At 45.8% G+C, this 19,501-nt stretch overlaps 1 protein-coding gene and 1 pseudogene across 2 annotated transcripts in view; one reads left to right on the plus strand and one right to left on the minus strand.

Moving 5' to 3' along the window:
• LOC119275017 overlaps positions 1-18,764 on the minus strand; it is a 26,566-nt gene extending 7,802 nt beyond the window's left edge. The window contains exons 1-3 of one of the 2 annotated variants that reach the window (XR_005135412.1): positions 18,554-18,762; positions 13,011-13,111; positions 12,221-12,701 (exon numbers count right to left, since the gene is read on the minus strand). Coding sequence is in view for 1 of the 2 variants with exons in the window: in XM_037555789.1 (XP_037411686.1) it covers positions 12,221-12,463 (243 nt within the window). In the remaining variant the exon portion in view is untranslated. Of the gene's footprint in view, positions 1-12,220; positions 12,702-13,010; positions 13,112-18,553 lie in introns of both variants that reach the window. The other variant, XM_037555789.1, reaches the window with a different exon arrangement.
• Positions 15,506-17,883, plus strand: LOC119275016 (annotated as a pseudogene).
• Positions 18,765-19,501: the final 737 nt, after the last annotated feature.

Consider the following 19,501-nt stretch of genomic DNA (forward strand, 5'->3'; position numbering starts at 1 on the left):
GGTCCCCCCTTAGTTGCGACCAAGTTAGAAAGACATGCAGTTGCCTACCTGTTGTGCGACATGCAACTAGCACCCTCTCTCTCGACGCCGCCCCATCCGACAAAACAAAGGTCCCCCAGTTGCGACCAAGGTAGAAGACATGCAGTTGCATGCCTAGTGGGCCCCTGTCTCTCTCGACGCCACCCCCTCCGACAAAACAAAGGTCCCCCCAGTTGGGACCAGGTAGAAGACATACAGTTGCGTGCCCATTGTGGGACGTGCAAAAACTAATGCCTCTCCCTGTACAACAAAATTAGAAGTTGAGTTGCAACCAAGTTATAAACACACACACATCATACTAAGAGAAAAGAGGATAGTGTAGTGGATGCAAACAAAAAGACTAAAGAAAAAAGAAGAAAAAAAGGCTTGTAATTTGTCGTGGAATTATCATGTCAGATGTCCTCGTGAAAGGACTTAGTCGTGGAGCCATCGTGACGGGTTAGCTTAGAGAGGTTAAACCGGACAAAGGACACGAGAGTTTTATACTAGTTCGGCCCCTTACAATGAAGGTAAAAGCCTACGTCTAGTTGTGATGGAATTACTGGGGTTTCGATTGCCAGGGAGCAAACACGCTATGCCTGGCTCTCGAGTTGTTGTTTCTTGTCCCTGAACCGCCGTCGGGTCGTCCCTATATATACACAGGTTGACGCCCGGCCGGTTTACAGAGTCCCGAGACCGGCTCATACAAGTGTCCGGCTCGGTCTCTCCCTCCCTAACTTACAACACAAGTTTATATAACTATGGCGGTTTACCACTATGGGCCCTAATCCGCCTTTGGGCTCTGGGCCTCTAAGTTTTATCAGTAAAGCACCATCTTCTTTGTCTTCATGGGCTTCAGTATGGTTGAGCGTGAACCGGCCCCTCCTAGGCGGTTTACACTCAATAGTTATATCCCCAACATTAGGCCCCAGGTTGATTTGAACCAGTTCATGTCAATCTTCAATACTTAGAAAATTTTTGTGAACATCTTCTTATGGTTCTCGTAAACCGCCATGATGTCTTCTCCCTGCAAACTTTGGTAAACTGCCATGACGTCATCTTCTGAAATTGCAGTAAATCGTCATGACGTCATCTCTGTATAAAAAGATTATAAAGATTCCCTTCACTAATTATCTTTCGAAGATCGAGGCGACAGCTGCGCCCCATTTTACCGCTTCAGCTCATCGATTCTCGCGCTCGCCTACTTTATCCATTCGCCTTATAAATAGGCTCCGGGGTCCTTTACTTTTCCCCTTCCGCGCTTCTTCTTCTTCCTCTCACCGCTCAAGCCCGACAGCTCCGCCGCCGCCGTCGACCTTGAAGCTCTGCCTCATCCCCGGCCGCTGCATCAACCTGAACGCACCAAAGATCCGCGGCTCTCCTCCGCCACTCCTGTGAATCCAGTAAGCTTTCTTCTCCCTCAACCCTAGATCTGCATTAAGGTTTCGATACTCGGCTGTGTTCGTCAGTGTTCGTCTGTGCTCTGTACTTTGCCCTTGCTACCTTATTGCATCTAGATCAAACTTGACATGTTTCTTCTGTGGCCGAAGTTTTTAGTTTATTTCGCCTCCGCATAGTATCTTTTAAGATCACGAACAAATCTCATCTTGCTCCTTGTTGTTCCGCTGTCGCCATTGTTAGGGCTCAGAAAAATTTCTTTGTCTGAACCACGGTAGATCCAAAATTATATTACCATCTTGTGAAAACTGTTTCTGCAACACTTAATAGATTTGAGATCTGCTTCCTCCGTTATGGGCGGTTTAACCTTTATAATTTTGATAATCCGGCAGGTACCATTAGTCCTCACTTAAACCGCCAATATTACCTGAATATGAGTAACCGGCTTAATATGCATACATTCTTCAATGAAATCCCCCGGTTTGGTACCAGTTTACATATCTTAATCTTGAACCATAAACCGTCATGCGAACTTCCTTTACAGTTTGTCAGCAACAAATGGCCAAACAATTTTCTTCTTGCAATTGGGTTCCTTCCCGGATCAAAGAAGAACAGCTTACTGGGTATGTTCTGACTGGCGCTTTAGCCAAGAAGGATGTCATTCATTGGCGAGTTCCTGGTCCGGAATGTCCTCCTGAACCTCAAGATGGAGAAGTGGTTGTGTTCATGCAGCATCTAGACCGAGGTTTTAGTCCTCCCGGATCAAAGTTTTTCCGGGATGTACTTGCTAGTTTCCAGCTCCACCCTCAAGATATTGGGCCAAACTCTGTGTCCAATATTTGAAAATTTCCAAGTGTTCTGTGAAGTTTATCTGCAAGAAGAACCGTCCGTTGAACTTTTCAGAGATCCCTTCCACTTAAATCGTCGTACAGAATTCACTGATGGCCCCAGTACCGAGCTTGGTGGGGTGTCGATTCAAAAGAGGAAAGAAGTAGATTTTCCTCATGCCAAACATCACAGCCACCCCAAAGACTGGAATCAAACATGGTTCTATTGCCGGAACACCGCTCCTGGTGATGAAAATCCTCTGCCGGGTTACCGCCCTCACCAACTCAGCAATGGACATCCACTACCTCAGCGACTTACTGCCAAGGAACGACAAACTTATGCACCACAGCTTGCTAAGCTCCGGGCTCTTCTAGCAAATGGTTTGACTCGCATTGATCTTGTCCGTTGCTGGGTCTCCTGGGGTATCCTGCCCTTAAGCCGCCGCCCCAGCTTAATGCATGAATATACCGGAAATGTCAACGATCCTCAATGGCACACTAACATACCAATGACTGACGAGGAAGTCACTGAGTCTGTAAAGAGATGCTGGATGAACCGATCTCGGAATGTTGCAAGACCGGACAGGCCCCCTTTCATGCCTCCAACAAACCGCCAGCCGTAAGAAATTATCCTTCTGTTTTTGTAATCCGTCTACTCTTTAACTTTTTCCTGACAACCTTTTGTTTATCTTTACAGGCCAGAGACCCATTCTGGAAGAGAAAAACTCAAGACAAACCGGCCAAGGCTCAAGACAAACTGGCAAGGGCCCTTCGTGCCAAGAGCAAGGTCACAAAGAGGCCAGCCAAGAAGAAAACCACAGAGTCCTCTGATCCGCCCGAAGATGTCGATGATTCGGAACAAGAGGTAGAACTTGACTCCCTTGGTTCATTTTTCGTACACCTTATTGACAATGACTATTACCAGGATAATGCGAAAGCCAGCCGTGCTGATCATGTAGAGGTAATCTCCCTTTCCTCCGATTCAGATCATGTGTCGGTTCAAAAACTTTGTAAAACACTCACATCCTCTTGCTCATTTGGATCCACAATTTTCTTTGAAGACACAGCAACATGAAGGTCGTCGCACAACCCGGCATAGTGGCCAACAGGTCACCTCCTCCGATTTACCAGACACACCAACCCGGAAGCGTCGTCCAGAGGTTTCTTGTTCTTCCAATAAATCTTATCCTTTGGCGGGTTGCTTCCGTTATCCGCTTAATCCGTCTGATTCGAATTATCAGGTAATGTCCAACTCATCTTCTGGCGACTCATCAACCACACAGACGCCTCCTCTCAAAACTGTCCCTGGGTGAGTGATATTTTTGGCTGAAACTTCTTGCACCTGGTATATCATACTAACCTTTGTTTGATATTTTGCAACGCCAAAGGCCGGCTCAGCAAGAAGGCAAGAACAGATGCTTCTGAAGAGGATGTTGAACCGTAGAAGATCCTAGAAGGTGTTGATGGAGATGCTGACATTGCTGTGGACGATCTTGTACCCCAAGATCAGGATACTTATGTTGATCCGCCGGAAGTTAACCCGGCCAGTCCTCATGCAGATCCGCCCAGCCCAATTGCTAATCCTCCAAGTCCTGCTGTTGATCCGCCAAGCCCGCCAAAACCTCAGACAAACCGACTAGTCCAAGCAAAGCAACTGATGATGTTCTGATCACCGGATTTGGCCATACTTGACCTGGCCGCCCTGTTGCTTTGTCAAAACACAGTGCCAAAGAGGAATTTGCTGCTGTGGACAAAGGTAAATGGAAGACTGATCTGTCAAGCTATGCTCATCTCAACGCTCAAGATCTTCACTCTGGATACCTGAACCGCCTATATACAAGCCGTGATTGTGAGGCCGATTTAGTGAACTTGCTGAAGGAGCGATATGAGGTAATTTCTGCAAATCTTGCTTTGTACTTTTGTCAATCTCATTGTAGCCCCCAAGGGCCGGTTTATCTCTTGAAGATGGACCGGAACTTTAGATAAAAAGGACTTCAACTGTGTAGTCACCAAGGACCGGTTTACCTCTTCAAGATGAACCGGGACTTTCTGTTAAACATTTTGTCCTTATTGACTTTCTTCACCTTTGATTTGACTGATCAATTAGGCATTAGCCCCCAAATGCCAAGCTTAATACTTGTATTGAGGCTTGGGACTTTAAAATATCAGTTTTAAGAAGCAATCCACATTAGCCCCCAAGTGCCAAGTGTATAACTTGTTATGTGCTTGGGACTTTGAAGAATATATGACCAACCTATCATTTTGTCTGTTGCAAGCTGACTTGAACAGTAAGGATTCCCAAATTGCTGATCTTCAAGAAAACATTAAATCCCAGCAAGCAGAAACTACCAAGGCCAAGGAGGAACTGAAAGGCACTTTGGCAGCCATGGAGCAATTGAAAGAGGGCTTCAAGAATGAACGAGCAAACTGGGACACCAAGAAGGCTGCTCTATTAAAACGGGCTGAAGACGCTGAAGCAGCTCTTAAACCGGTGGCAGAAGAGCTAACTGGGCTGAAGCATGAAGTGAATGCTATGACTTCTGCAATATTTGGTAAGTACTTTGTAATAACCTGTCTGAAGCATCTTCGAATTTGCCGATTTAACCTTAAATTCTTAAACCGTTGCAGGCAGTCGTATTGCTCATCTGGGCGCGGATATGCGGATGAAGTTGAAGGCAGCCTATACGTTGATTGAGCAATTGTATACTGGTGCACAACGAGTCATCTGTGCGGCTTTGTACAACAAACCGGCACCAATTCTGATCAAGGATACTTTGGTCAGGCTATCGATGACACCTGCTCAAATAGAGGAGGTAAAGCGATCTGCTGCCAGTGTTGGCGCTTTGTCCGCACTGACGCGGGCCAAAGCGTGGATCGCGGATCTTGATCCGGTAGATATTGCAAAGGGCTATCCTGGTGAATAGGCAGACGGGTCAGCATTTGATAATGAAGCCCTTAAAGCTCTGACAAAGGAGATGCGCCCACTGGCAAGCCAATTGGCTGAAGAAGCTAACTTGTCCACTCATCGGTCCTTCTATGATGCAGATAACAGACGGGTTGATGCCGCTGTTAAAGAAGTGCAGAATCTCATCCCGCTAATCCGTAAGCACACATATGCCCCTGACGTTGAACCGTCCAATCTTATAAGTGAAGAAGATGTCTTCCAGGCTTTAACCCGGATTGACTGGACCACCATTGACTTCTAGCCACTGGGTGGAGAGGAGAAGGTTGAACCGACGCCAGAGGATCCATCAACTTCACGTCAACCTGGTGACGAGTCTTAATCCGGCCATGGGCTTGATTTTCACAGACTGTGTTCTGTGTAAAAACCAATCATTATTCCGGGCCTCAGGGTGCCTTGTAATAGGCTAGTTGAGATACTTTGATCTGTTGCCATTGTGCACTGCTACATGATGTTGTTTGATCCGCCATTATATCTGTTGTGCTTGCTTATATATCTTGATAATGTCATGCGATCCTTATGTCTGCATAAACAGGATTGTCCTGGCGGTTTACCGCCGGACAGGTCATAATGCCCAATACAAAGCCTGGTTGATTACCAAGGCTGAATAAATATCAAAATATGAAATAGATCATACCTGTGATATTAAATCACTTAGTTGGTTTACCAACATTGATTGTAGTAAGGGTAAGAACCCAAATCATGAGTATTGATAACTCCCACCATGCAGTGCTGGTGCATATGATAAGTCATACCGGGTTGTGATGAACACCGGATGATCATGCTGGTGACATGTAGTCAAAGCCAGACCGGGTTATAAAAACACCGGTTTAATAATGAATATGGTCTGACAACTTGTAGATGAAAGCCAAGCCGGGTTAAGAAACACCGGATTATTATGATGACTGATAGCCATACCGGGTTAAAAAACACCGGTTTAACATGAAATCCAAAGAAAAACTCTTTGACAAAAAACACATAAAACCGTGTAGTCGAGACTTTTCAAGAGCTGCCATGCCCAAATTCGAGGCTTTTCATGGGCTGCTAGGCCGCTGAGTTACACCATTTTACAAAGCCTTTCAAGATGGGCCTCCAACTAACCAATCGTCGTTTTAACTTTGACAAGTTCAGGGTCTGTATAAGATTGACTTGTCAAACGTTCGGCGGGTCGTGACAGGATTACCTAGATAGGAGTGGCTTACTTGATAAAGGCAGGTTAACCCGGGGTTTTAGGTGAATACACCAGGCTTCCAAGCCGCGCTTGATAGCATATTACAAGGTTCCTTTCAAACTCTTTGTTGCATTGCACAAAGAGCCCCCAAGTAACTTTGTGAGCTATGCTCAATGAGTGCCTATGTTTGAGCTGTGCATATCATCCAGGCTCTCTTTGGCCCCTTGGGTGTGAAGCTCCCAAGCTGTATTGTGGCATGATAGCCGGTTTAACAGGCAGAACTCCGCTTTGTCAGCTGAAGCCCCCATGTAATCAAAAGATATTTGAAGAAAAACGGCAGAGGTCCTGCTTATAGCAAGGATGCCGGTTTATTATATTGATCATAATATATACATGGTCAAAATATGTACATAAGAGGAGCCTATGGCTCATGTGTAGTAAGGCCGAAGGACAGCTATGTTCCAGGGCCGCCGGGTCTCCTCCTCAGATTTGCGTGAGTCTGCGTGCTCTCGAACATCAATGAGGTAGTATGATCCGTTGTGCAGATTCTTGCTGACCACAAAGGGTCCTTCCCAAGGGGGGATAACTTGTGCATATCGGTCTGATCCTGGATGAGCCGAAGCACCAAGTCGCCTTCTTGAAAGGTTCTTGTCTTGACTCAGCGGCTGTGATAACGCCGCAGGTCTTGCTGATAAACCGCCGAACGAGCCAAAGCCATGTCCCGTTTTTCATCTAACAGGTCCAATGCATCCTGGCGTGCTTGCTCGTTGTCTGCTTCAACATAATTGGCAACCTGGGGCGAGTCATGACGAATATCACTTGGGAGGACCGCCTCTGCCCCGTAAATCATGAAGAAAGGTGTGTAACCCGTTGATCTATTGGGGGTGGTGTTGATGCTCCATAACACAGAAGGTAATTCTTCCACCCAACAACCCGGCGTCCACTTCAAAGGAATCATAAGCCGGGGTTTGATACCCTTTAAGATTTCCTGATTTGCTCTCTCGGCTTGTCCGTTGGATTGGGGGTGTGCTACTGACGACACATCAAGCCGGATATGCTCTCTTTGACAGAAATCCTCCATCTCACCTTTAGAAAGGTTTGTGCCATTATCCGTGATGATGTTGTGTGGAAAACCAAAGCGGAAGATCACTTTCTTGATAAACTGAACCGTCGTGGCTGCGTCACACTTGCTTACGGGCTCCGCTTCAACCCATTTAGTGAATTTGTCAATCACCACCAACAGGTGGGTCTTCTTATCCTTGGATTGCTTAAAAGGTCCCACCATATCAAGCCCCCAAGTAGCAAACGGCCAAGTGATTGGAATCATTCGTAGCTCTTAAGCCGGAACATGAGCTCGGCGTGAAAACTTTTGACAAGCGTCACACCGCTTTACCAGATTCTCAGCATCAGCATGAGCTGTCAACCAGTAGAAACCATGACGAAAAGCTTTAGCCACCAGGGACTTTGAACCGACATGGTGACCACAATCCCCTTCATGGATCTCACGCAGAATCTCTTGGCCCTCTTCAGGAGAGACACAACGCTGGAATACGCCTGAAACACTGCAGTGGTGTTACTCGCCATTGTGAATAACCATGGACTTTGATCGCCGGACTATCTGTCTGGCTAGAACTTCATCTTCTGGTAGCTCGCCCCGGTTCATATACGCCAAATATGGAACCGTCCAATCCGGAATGACATGTAAAGCGGCTACCAGTTGGGCCTCCGGATCAGGAACAGCTAAATCCTCCTCTGTAGGCATCTTAACAGACGGGTTATGCAAGATATCTAAAAAGGTATTGGCTGGTACCGGTTTACGCTGAGATCCCAACCGGCTTAAAGCATCTGCTGCTTTGTTTTTGCGCCGATCAATATGCTCAACCTGATAACCCTTGAAGTGACCCACCACAATATCCATCTTGCGTCTGTAAGCCGTCATGAGTGGATCCTTAGAATCCCAAGTGCCAGAAACTTGCTAAGCCACCAGATCAGAGTCTCCAAAACATCGTACCCGGCTTAAATTCATTTCCTTGGCCACGCGGAGACCGTGGAGTAAGGCCTCATACTCAGCTGTATTGTTAATACAAGGAAACATTAAGCGGAGAACATATCGAATTTTATCACCTGGAGGGGAAGTAAGGACAACTCCAGCCCCCGAGCCCTCCAATTGCCTGGATCCGTCAAAGTGGATAGTCTAGTATGTGTTATCCGGTTTATCTTTTGGTGCCTGTAACTCGGTCCAATCATTGATGAAGTCAACAAGCGCCTGAGACTTGATGGCTGTCCGAGGCATATATTTTAACCCGTGTGGACCAAGCTCAATTGTCCACTTTGCCACCCGGCCAGTTGCCTCCCTGTTCTGAATTATATCGCCCAAAGGAGCTAAACTGACCACTGTGATGGGATGGCCTTGAAAGTATTGCTTAACTTCCGACTCGCCATAAAAACCCCATACACCAGCTTCTGCCAATGCGGATATCTTTGCTTTGACTCAATGAGTACTTCACTGATATAGTAAACTGGCCTTTGAACTGGATATTCCTTCCCAGCTTCCTTGCGCTCAACCACAATTGCCACGCTGACATCACGGACATTAGCAGCCACGTACAACAATAAGGGTTCATTGTCCACCGAAGCAGCAAGGATCGGCGGTTCAACCAACTGCCGCTTCAGGTACTCAAACGCCGCATCAGCTGCGTCACTCCAGACAAAAGTGTCTGTTTTCTTCAACATTTGATATAGAGGAATTGCCTTCTCTCCCAAACGGCTAATAAACCGGCTCAAGGCTGCAATTCGACCCGCCAGACACTGAACATCATTGATACACGCTGGTTTCGCCAAGGATGTAATCGCTTTGATCTTTTCCGGATTAGCTTCAATGCCTCTGTTTGACACCAAAAAGCCTAAGAGCTTGCCTGCCGGAACACCAAAAACACACTTGTCCGGATTGAGCATCATCTTATAAACCCGAAGATTGTCAAAGGTCTCTTTGAGATCATCTATCAATGTCTCCTTCCTGGATTTTACTACAATGCCATCCACATATGCATGAACATTGCGCCCAATCTGAGTGTGAAGACAATTCTGCACACAGCGTTGATAAGTCGCCTGGGAGTGTGCTCAGCGAGTTCCCTCGGTACACCTGGCATGTCAGAAGGCTTCCATGCAAAAATGTCCCTATCCTCACGGATGAACTCGATGAGCGCGCTTTCCTATTTTGGATCCAGTGCTGATACTAAATTGTTTGGATGAATCGCCAGGAACAAAATCAACAAGTTTAGTCTCATCAGCCGGTTTGAACTTCAGGGTCGGGTCATGCTCAGTGGTGGGCTTCTTTAGAGGGGTCATGTCTGTCGGATCAACATTGTCTTTGTAGAACTTCAACTCTTCTGTGGCACAAACCGACTCGGCATAGGCCGCATCACCCTCCTCGCAATCCAAAGCGATCTTACAACTTCCGTGTACTGTGATGGTCCCCTTATGACCCGACAGTTTGAGCTGTAAATAAATATAGCAGGGCCTCGCCATGAACTTCGCATAAACCGGTCGTCCAAACAGGGCGTGATATGGGCTTTGGATTTTCACCACTTCAAAGGTCAATGTTTCAGACCTGGAGTCATGCTCACCACCAAACACAACCTCCAAAACTATCTTGCCAACAGGATATGCCGATTTACCTGGTACTACACCGTGAAAGACAGTGTTCGACGGTTTAAGATTCTTGTCTGTCAATCCCATGCGACGAAAGGTTTCATAATACAGGATGTTGATACTGCTCCCTCCATCCATGAGTACTTTGGTGAATTTATAGCCTCCCACCTGAGGTGCCACCACTAAAGCTAGATGACCCGGATTATCAACCCGGGGCGGATGATCCTCCCTGCTCCACACAATGGGCTGCTCGGACCACCGCAAGTAACAGGGTACTGCCGGTTCAACAGCATTAACTGCCCTCTTGTGAAGCTTCTGATCGCGCTTACACAAACTAGTAGTAAAAACATGATACTGCCCGCCATTCAACTGCTTTGGGTGACTCTGAAAACCTGATTGCTGCTGATTCCCTTGATTGTTCTGCTAGTTGTTACCACCCTGGTTGCTCTGATTGCCCTAATTATTCCCTTGATTGAACTGCGCGCGGGGCCTCCTGCCCCGGCTAGTTGATCCGGAACCCAATGCCGCTGCAGTTGAGTTTTGCAAAGCTGGCTGTGTACCGGCCATGAAGATTGCGACCCGATTTGGCGGTTCAAGAAATTCCGGAATACTGCTGCCGTCGAAATACCCTTCGAACAAGCCGTCTTGAACTTGGTACAAGGACTCGGTTTCACCGGTGGATGACTCGCCATCGGAATAAACGGCCGTCTCACCTTCGGACACCGGTTCAGATCCGATCCCATGGACACATCCTACGAACGCACGCTTCATGGCGGGCTGAATCCGGGCAGGACTCGCACGCTGAGCCGTTTCGACGAGGTCGGTGCAGATGTCCGGCTCAGGGCCCGGTTCGCCGATCTTGCCGATGAAGACGTGAATTCCGCCGAAGGGGACCCGGTACCCGTACTCGATTGAGCCGGCGTCAGGGCCCCAGCCTGCATCGTCGATGTAGAGCTTGCCGCGATGACTCTTGGTCATCCGGCGCACTGTGTACCCCTTAAGCCCTTCGAACTTGCCCTCTAAGAACTTGAAACCATCGTGCGATAGCCCCACGGTGGGCACCAACTGTCGTGGAATTATTACGTCAGATGCCCTCGTGAAAGGACTTAGTCGTGGAGCCATCGCGACGGGTTAGCTTAGAGAGGTTAAACCGGACAAAGGACACGAGAGTTTTATACTAGTTCGGCCCCTTACGATGAAGGTAAAAGCCTACGTCTAGTTGTGATGGAATTACTGGGGTTTCGATTGCCAGGGAGCAAACACGCTATGCCTGGCTCTCGAGTTGTTGTTTCTTGTCCCTGAACCGCCGCCGGGTCGTCCCTATATATACACAGATTGACGCCCGGCCGGTTTACAGAGTCTCAAGACCGGCTCATACAAGTGTCCGGCTCGGTCTCTCCCTGCCTAACTTACAACACAAGTTTATACAACTATGGCGGTTTACCACCATGGGCCCTAATCCGTCTTTGGGCTCTGGGCCTCTAAGCTTTATCAGTAAAGCTCCATCTTCTTTGTCTTCATGGGCTTCAGTATGGTTGAGCGTGAACCGGCCCCTCCTGGGCGGTTTACACTCAGTAGTTATATCCCCAACATAATTCTTAAACTAATGATTTCTGCAAAAAGATCTAAGTGATTTGCCCAACAATTCTTACGATCAACTACAATAGGGGAAAATCCCTACTGAACCTCCAAAAAAATGAACACACATATGGATTGTTATTTTTCATTTTTCAAATCATCTGTGGAAAAAAATGTTTCTCTCATTCATGGGGGCATTCCGAAAACTAATAATCTACAAAAGACAATAAGAAAATGCACATTAAAAAAAGATATACAAAAAAGAGAGATATAAAGACAGCTTGAAACATATCTGCTTCATCATTGGGAAAAATAGAAAAAAGGATTTCAAACATTCTGTTAATAAAAACAAAAGTTTACACAAAAAAGATAAATTAAAAAGTAGTTTCAGATTTAAAACTAGCAAAAATAAAAAGAAAAAAACCATTTCAACATTTAATAGATTTCAAAAATGGTTTTAACTTATAGTTAAACTAATAAAACAAAAGTAAAACAATTTCAAAATTAACAGTTTCACTAATGCAAAAAATTCCAACGAAAGTGCTTGCACCTTTTACTTAAAAACTAAACATGCAAAAAGAAAAACTGAAAAAACACTGAGAAATGGATACATACCATGCTTCCCAAAAGAACATGAGTCCTCATGAGGCGGTGCACAAATGCCAACCCTATGAACCCGTTGTTGAGCGGAAGCAGCCCATCTAGATCTGACTCCTCTTCCTGAGTCAACTCAAGCCCCCCTAGCGCGAACAATATCATCACCGTCATCACTGTTGTCAGCTTGCCTATCCTCGTCTTCTTCATCTGAGACTTCCATGTAGTCATTCTCACCCTCATATCCTTCACCTTCGGCACCATCCCCGAATTGAATCACACAGATAACTGCCCTTGGGGAAGGCTGGTCCAAGTAGAAGAGAACCAGCTGGCCCTTCCCCAACTTGTTGTCTGCAACAAATTTCCTCTATCCACTACCATACATTGTGCTCTTTCTGGGCCCCTTGTGACACTTCACGGTGTATGTCCATTTGTTTGCCTTAAACTTCAGTGTATCCCCTCTCAGGTCGTTGAAACGAACTCTTTTGTTGCATGGCACAACCTGTTGTGTGTTGAACACAAAAAAAAAAGAACAACAAAAAACGATCATCAAAACTGCCTGAGAAAATGAACTGAGCACTGATATAAAAGTCAAAAAGATGCAAAACAACCTAAAAAAATCAGTCTAGAACTAGCATAGGTTACTACACATGACATAAACGCCCATCTAGTTCAAAACTCTGGGAGAAAAACAAATATCAACCTTCAACAACAACAAATAATTCTGTGATGATAAGTATCTAAAAAATAAAGATCAGGACAATGGAATAAACAAAAAAATAAAATAAAAATATATAGGTTGTGAAGTTACCCCTGCGTTTTTGAACTCCTTCCAGACAAACATGCTCATCCCGCTTGCCCTGCTCTCGCGGTAGCAAGGGCTCAAACAAACTCTGCACACCATCTCCTGTGCTGCATAAAAAAGTGATAAATTTGTGCTAGTGAGACGCATACATATTCAGCTAAAAAATGATTTTTAGAGGAACAAACTTGTATCCTTCCGAAGAGAAAGATTTCGAGATAATGATGAGATATCATTGGCGTAGCCACTAATGACCCAAAAAAGGAAAAAAAATGCGATGTGGGGATCCATCAAAAAGACCATATTATCTTGATTTCATATACAAAAAGGAATGAACATCATACTCATTCACATGGGTTTTCGGCGGAAAAAGAAAAAAGAAACTAAAATAAAACATGCTGTTGCTGGATACTTACTTTCATTAATCATTCCTTTTTAAAATCGATAAAAGTATCAGCAAAAATATAAAAATAAAACAAGGCCACTCCCATTCAGCAGTAATATGTACTATTTTACATAGAAAAGTTTCAGAAACAACAAGCTACTGATTATATAGGGGCTATCAAAAACAAATGAACATACCTACTCCTGCTGATGCATTCAGTGAATCGGTAGTAAAATCTTCTCTTGTTTCGATATATTTTTTTTTCAAAAACATGCTACTGATTTAGCAAAAAGAGCCTAACACGGCATCTATATTGTCATCCACACTGATGTACAAAAAGGGTGTAAAAAATGAACTATACACTATGTACAGAGGATGTAGATAAAACCTACTACCTACAAGCATAAAGAAGAAAAAGCGGTCTTGATAATCCTACTTCTAGTACAATCCAAAAGAAACAGAACACTTCATCTCAGTCTATTGGGCTACCAAAAAAAACAAAATTAGTACTGCTAGTTGTAAAACTAAACTTTACTGGATAGTTCAAAAAACATAGGAAAAAAAGCAAAATCTGGATTAGATAAGTGAATCTAGCTGTAACAAAAAAGAAACCAGCATCATACTCACATCCGCCACACCGACATTGCCGATCGACGCGTGTGAGCGAGAGACACTATTGTGCATTTCAACACGGAAAAAAAAACCTAAAAAAAGTATCAACTATGGACGCAATTCTCTGCTTGAAACTACTAATCAGATATTTAATACAAACAAAAAAAAAAGAACGGTACCTCATCTTGCGGGGGTAAGTATAGACATACAAAAATCCTATCTACTCTACTGGATTCATGGGCACAGTAACAAAACTCCTACAGTGCAGCAGACATGCACTTAGCTTGGGCGAGGACCTCATGTTGCTGACTCACAACAAGCCCCTGGACTAAAATCTATTTTCAGACTAAGAAGCTAACAAAAGAAGTGAAATCAAAAAGACTAAAAAGTGAGGTCCCTTTGAGACACTACAAAAATGGCCTAGCAGCCGCTCACTCTGGCCGGCCCCTTTGAGACACTACAAAAAATACAACTTGATCTTGACCGTACAAACTACCACCTCCAAATCAATCCTCCAATCTATTGATTGCTTGAACAAATAAGGATACAAAAAAAATGCCTATAGATCCTGGAATCCATTATAGATTTGGATCTACTATTCTACACTTGATCCACAAACAAAACTACCCCCAATCCCCTACATATCTACGGTGAAGCATCAACAAGAAACAAGACAAAAAAAAGGATGGAGGAAGAAAAACTAGGGGGGAACTCACTCCAACAGCAGCTCGGCCATCCCCTCTCTCTCATCCTCTGGTTCGTTGAAGAGAACCTTGCAGCTCGCCCTCTCTTCTCCCCCTCCGGATTTCTTCTGATTTGAGATTGGGGAATGGAGAGAGACGATGTGGAATGAGCTCTGACTCCCTGTTCCCCTCTTCTTAATCACCATGGGGGTGGCCGCTTCCCCTTCCTCTCTTTAATGCGGCTCAAAAAACAAAACGCAAAAAAAAAAGCCCGCATGGAAACACAGCCCAGCCCACAAAACGCTCGCGCGGGATCGCGGTTCGACAGAAAAACAAAGGGCCGGTCCACGCCTTAGATAGGCCGAATCGAGGGACAACCCGCCCCAGCGCGAATCTACACGCTGCACAATATCGGACGGCTAAGCAGTCGACTGAGACTTCGCTGATTTTTAGCAGCGCCGATTCAGAAAAGGCTCTCCCCTCATCTCGGAGGGAGAATTGTAACCTCGTGTTGCCTAGTGGTTGCCGTCTAAATCAGTATGATTTAGACAATTCCGGAAAGATGTTCAGACTTCAGCGTCGATGGGGACACAGATTTTCAATATCTGGGAAGAAAATTGAACCTGTTGGAGCACTTTCTCTTTGATTGCACCCGTAGATGGTGATGTATCTCTTGCTTGCGACTTAGCAAAATTACTACATACTATAAATTTTACTCAGTAGTAAATCATGGGCACTTGTTTGTCACTGTCGGGCGCACATAGTACTACTTAGATAGGCACACCGGTAGTTGTTTATCAGAAACAAAATATCTTAATCTTTTCCTTGCCAGAGCTGAGCTTGAGACATGGCCCCGAGGGAGCACATCTTCTTCTTCCTACACGCCATCCCACTCCTCGTCCTTCTTCCCCTTGCTGTATCCACCACAACCAGCAACGACAGTTTCAGCTTCGTATACGATGGCTTCTCCGGTGTCAACCTCACCCTCGACGGCAACGCCAAGGTCACGCCGGACGGGCTCCTCGAGCTCACCAACGACACATCAACCTTGGCCACGCCTTCTACCCGACCCCGCTGAGCCTGCGCGGGTCGCCCAACAGCACGGTGCGGTCCTTCTCCCTCAGCTTCGCGTTCGCCATCCTCTCTGTCCACGACGGCATCAGCGCCGACGGCATGGCCTTCTTCGTCGCTCCCACCAAGAACCTCTCCAACACGTGGGCGCAGTACATGGGCCTCCTCAACAGCGGCAACAACGGCAACACCAGCAACCACATGTTTGCCGTCGAGCTCGACACAACCCAGAATGAGGAGTTCCAGGACATGGACAACAACCACGTCGGCATCGACATCAACAGCCTTGACTCCTTGCAGGCCTACCACACTGGGTACTACGACGACGGGAGGGGATCCTTCAACAACATGACCCTTATCAGTGGCAAGGCGATGCAGGTATGGGCTGACTACGATGGCGTGTCCACGCAGATCAACGTCTTCTTGGCTCCTCTCGGATTCGCTAAGCCGGTGAGGCCACTGCTTTCATCTCCCTACAACCTCTCCACAGTTCTGAGAGAACCATCCTACATCGGCTTCGCAGCCACAACCGGCGCAATCAGCACGATCCACTGTGTTCTCGGCTGGAGCTTCGCCATGAATGGCCCTGCTCCTGCCATTGACACATCCAAGCTCCCAAAGCTACCACGTCTTGGTCCAGAGCTGCGCTCCAAGGTCCTGGAGATCACCCTGCCTATTGCCACGGCAACATTCGTCCTCATCATGGGAACTGTCATCATTCTGTTTCTTCGCAAGAGATTCAGGTACAGGGAGCTACGGGAAGATTGGGAGGTCGATTTCAGGCCGCACCGGTTCTCCTTCAAGGACCTGTACCATGCAACGGAAGGGTTCAAGGAAAAGAACCTGCTTGGTGTGGGTGGGTTCGGCAAGGTGTACAAAGGGACGCTCCCAAAGTCCAAACTGAAAGTAGCGGTGAAGAGGGTGTCACACGAGTCAAGGCAAGGGATGAAGGAGTTCATCGCGGAGGTTGTCAGCATCGGCCAGCTCAGACACCGCAACCTTGTGCCCCTGCTTGGCTATTGCCGAAGAAAAGGTGAACTTCTTTTGGTTTATGACTACATGTCAAATCGAAGCCTCAATCAGTATCTATACTCTGAAGATGGCAAGCCATCAGTGAATTGGGAGGAGAGGTTACATATTATCAAGGGTGTCGCCTTTGGATTGTTTTACCTTCGAGAAAGTTGTCATACACCGAGACGTTAAGCCGAGCAACGTGCTTCTGGACAGTGAAATGAATGCAAGACTAGGTGACTTTGGTCTCTCAAGGTTGTACGATCATGGCACTGATCTGCAAACCACACATATGGTTGGGACCATGGGATACCTGGCGCCTGAGTTCGTACGCACGGGCAAGGCATCCGCTCTTACGGATGTGTTTGCATTCGGTATATTTCTCCTTGAGGTCACTTCTGGGCAGAGGCCTATCAAGCAGAACCCATTTGGCAACAAACACACATTGGTCGACTGGGTTATAGAGCGCTGGCACAACGGATCGCTCATGAACACCGTGGATCCGAGACTGCAGGGCCACTACGACATTGATGATGCATCTTTGGTACTGAAGCTAGGACTTCTGTGCTTGAACCCTTTTACTAGCGCAAGGCCCACAATGCGGCAAGTCATGCAGTACCTCGAAGGTGATACACCACTCCCAGAGCTAACACCAGCACACTTCAGCTTCACTATGCAGGCCTTGACGCAAAACAGAGGATTGGAATCACCAAACTTGCAATATCCTCAGTTATCGACGAGTTTTGCCACTTTTTCCGACCTTTCAGGAGGAAGATAACATATACATATACGGTGTTTAGCGTATCGTGTCTCTTAGATGTTAAAACATCTATTTTCTTGTGCATTTCGTCTGGATAGATACTATATTCTAATGTATTCAAACACTAGCTAGGGATCGTATATTAAACATTTACTTCACTTCAGATGTTACTCTGGATGTCTATGTTCAACTTAATTACTCAGAGTTAATTAATCAATCTTCTGTATGTTCTACATGGTTCCAGTCTGAAACTACTTGGTGTATGTAAGCACCTAGCATGTACATGTGAACTCATGAATTTTACACGAAGTTCCTGTTTGTGCTTGTTTGGAATTCCTTTGAGAAACAATGAGAGTTCACTAACTGAATGGATTACATCGGCTCGTAAGTTGTCTGTAACATCATGGCCTTTGGGTCAGTTTGAGTGATATATATAGGTGGCAGTCGCGGAGCTTGAAAGAAATCTTAGGAGGGGCGAAGCTACAATTTTTTAGTACTACCCCAAATCATACGGGTTGAATCAACTGTACTTGCAGTGTCGACCTTGTGTACCATAAATTTGCAATTCTACAAAAGGGTCTGCATAAGGCCTGCTTTAAATCTGCTCTCCACACATCATCGCTTCGATTAGGTGGATATTACCAAATATGTGGACACAATGCTGGATCCCGTTCCAAGAATTCAATCCCTCAGAATAAGACTTCAACTGCTTGACTTTGCTGCCATTGTTCATTTGTTCTTTATGGCTTTCATGTTCAAACTGGAGTAAGAAGAGAGGAGGCCGAGCATTCATTACCTTCACATTCACCTATATTTCTTTTGTATAAAATGAATCAGCAGTATATTGGCACTCCACCTAATCCCTAGCTTCGGTTCTTTATGCTGTATAAACAACAAACTTGTCTAGTGCAAAATCTCTGACCTAGTTAGGATCCCCCACCCCCACTAATTAAGATGCAGCGGAAACTAGGAATGAAACTGGATAAAATTACCGACTGGAGAGGGAGAGTAGACTGCTCTTGTTGCTCACCGCGCGCAGAGCCGGGGTCGCCCTGATGCTGAGCGCGGCCGCGACGAGGCGTCTCCATCTGACGGACTGGAGAACGGACGCCCGCCGCGGGTTCCCCCCTACGCCCGAACGCATCTGGCCCTATCCGGTCCCGTTTCGCCAAAGCAAGTCCCCGCGAGAGAGGCGACACGAGAAGCAGAGTGCTTTTTTTAGATGGAAGAAGAACAGAGCTTTTTTTTTTTTGAGACATTGGAGAAGAACAGATCGCTGCTGGCTGCCTGGCTGATGAAATCCTATTCGGCACCTATGGCGCACAACACACTCCGTGACGCGAATTCAAAATTCGTTCATGAATTGCAAAAATCGTTCGTGAATTATAAAATATTTGCAGGTTCAAAAAATGTTCACAAATTTATAAACAATCTTATCAAATATAGAAATAAAAAAGATAAAAGATAAAGGAAAGAAGGAAAAGAAAGGAAAAAAAGAAAAAGAAAAAATAGAAAAAATAGACAAATAAAAACAGGGCGAAAAACCGAAAGAACAAGAAAAACATTGGGAGAAATCAGTATAGGTCGATCCGTACTGAGGACGTGGGGCATAGGGAGGGTATGGTTGGGTTGATATCCAGCGACCCATGTGGCATATATGAGTTGCCCCTATAGTGCCCGCTGCAAACCATATGTGGTGGCACCCCGTCGTGGTTGACCCATAAACGTTGAATTATTTCTTATTTTGCGTGGAGCGTCTAGCCGGTTTTTCGTTTGTTCTTTGTTGTTTTTCTTTTTTATTTTCTCGTTTTCTATTTATTTTGAATTTTTATTTTCCCATCTTAAATTCCCACATCTTTTTTTCAAACTCGTGACATTTTTGACAATATGTGAACAATGGCTTCTCTAGTGTTAGCCTCAACCTCGACGGCAGTGCCATAGTCACACCGGACGGGCTCCTCAAGCTCACCAATGATAC

This window comes from Triticum dicoccoides, chromosome 3B (assembly GCF_002162155.2).
Source record: "Triticum dicoccoides isolate Atlit2015 ecotype Zavitan chromosome 3B, WEW_v2.0, whole genome shotgun sequence".
NCBI lineage: Eukaryota > Viridiplantae > Streptophyta > Magnoliopsida > Poales > Poaceae > Triticum > Triticum dicoccoides.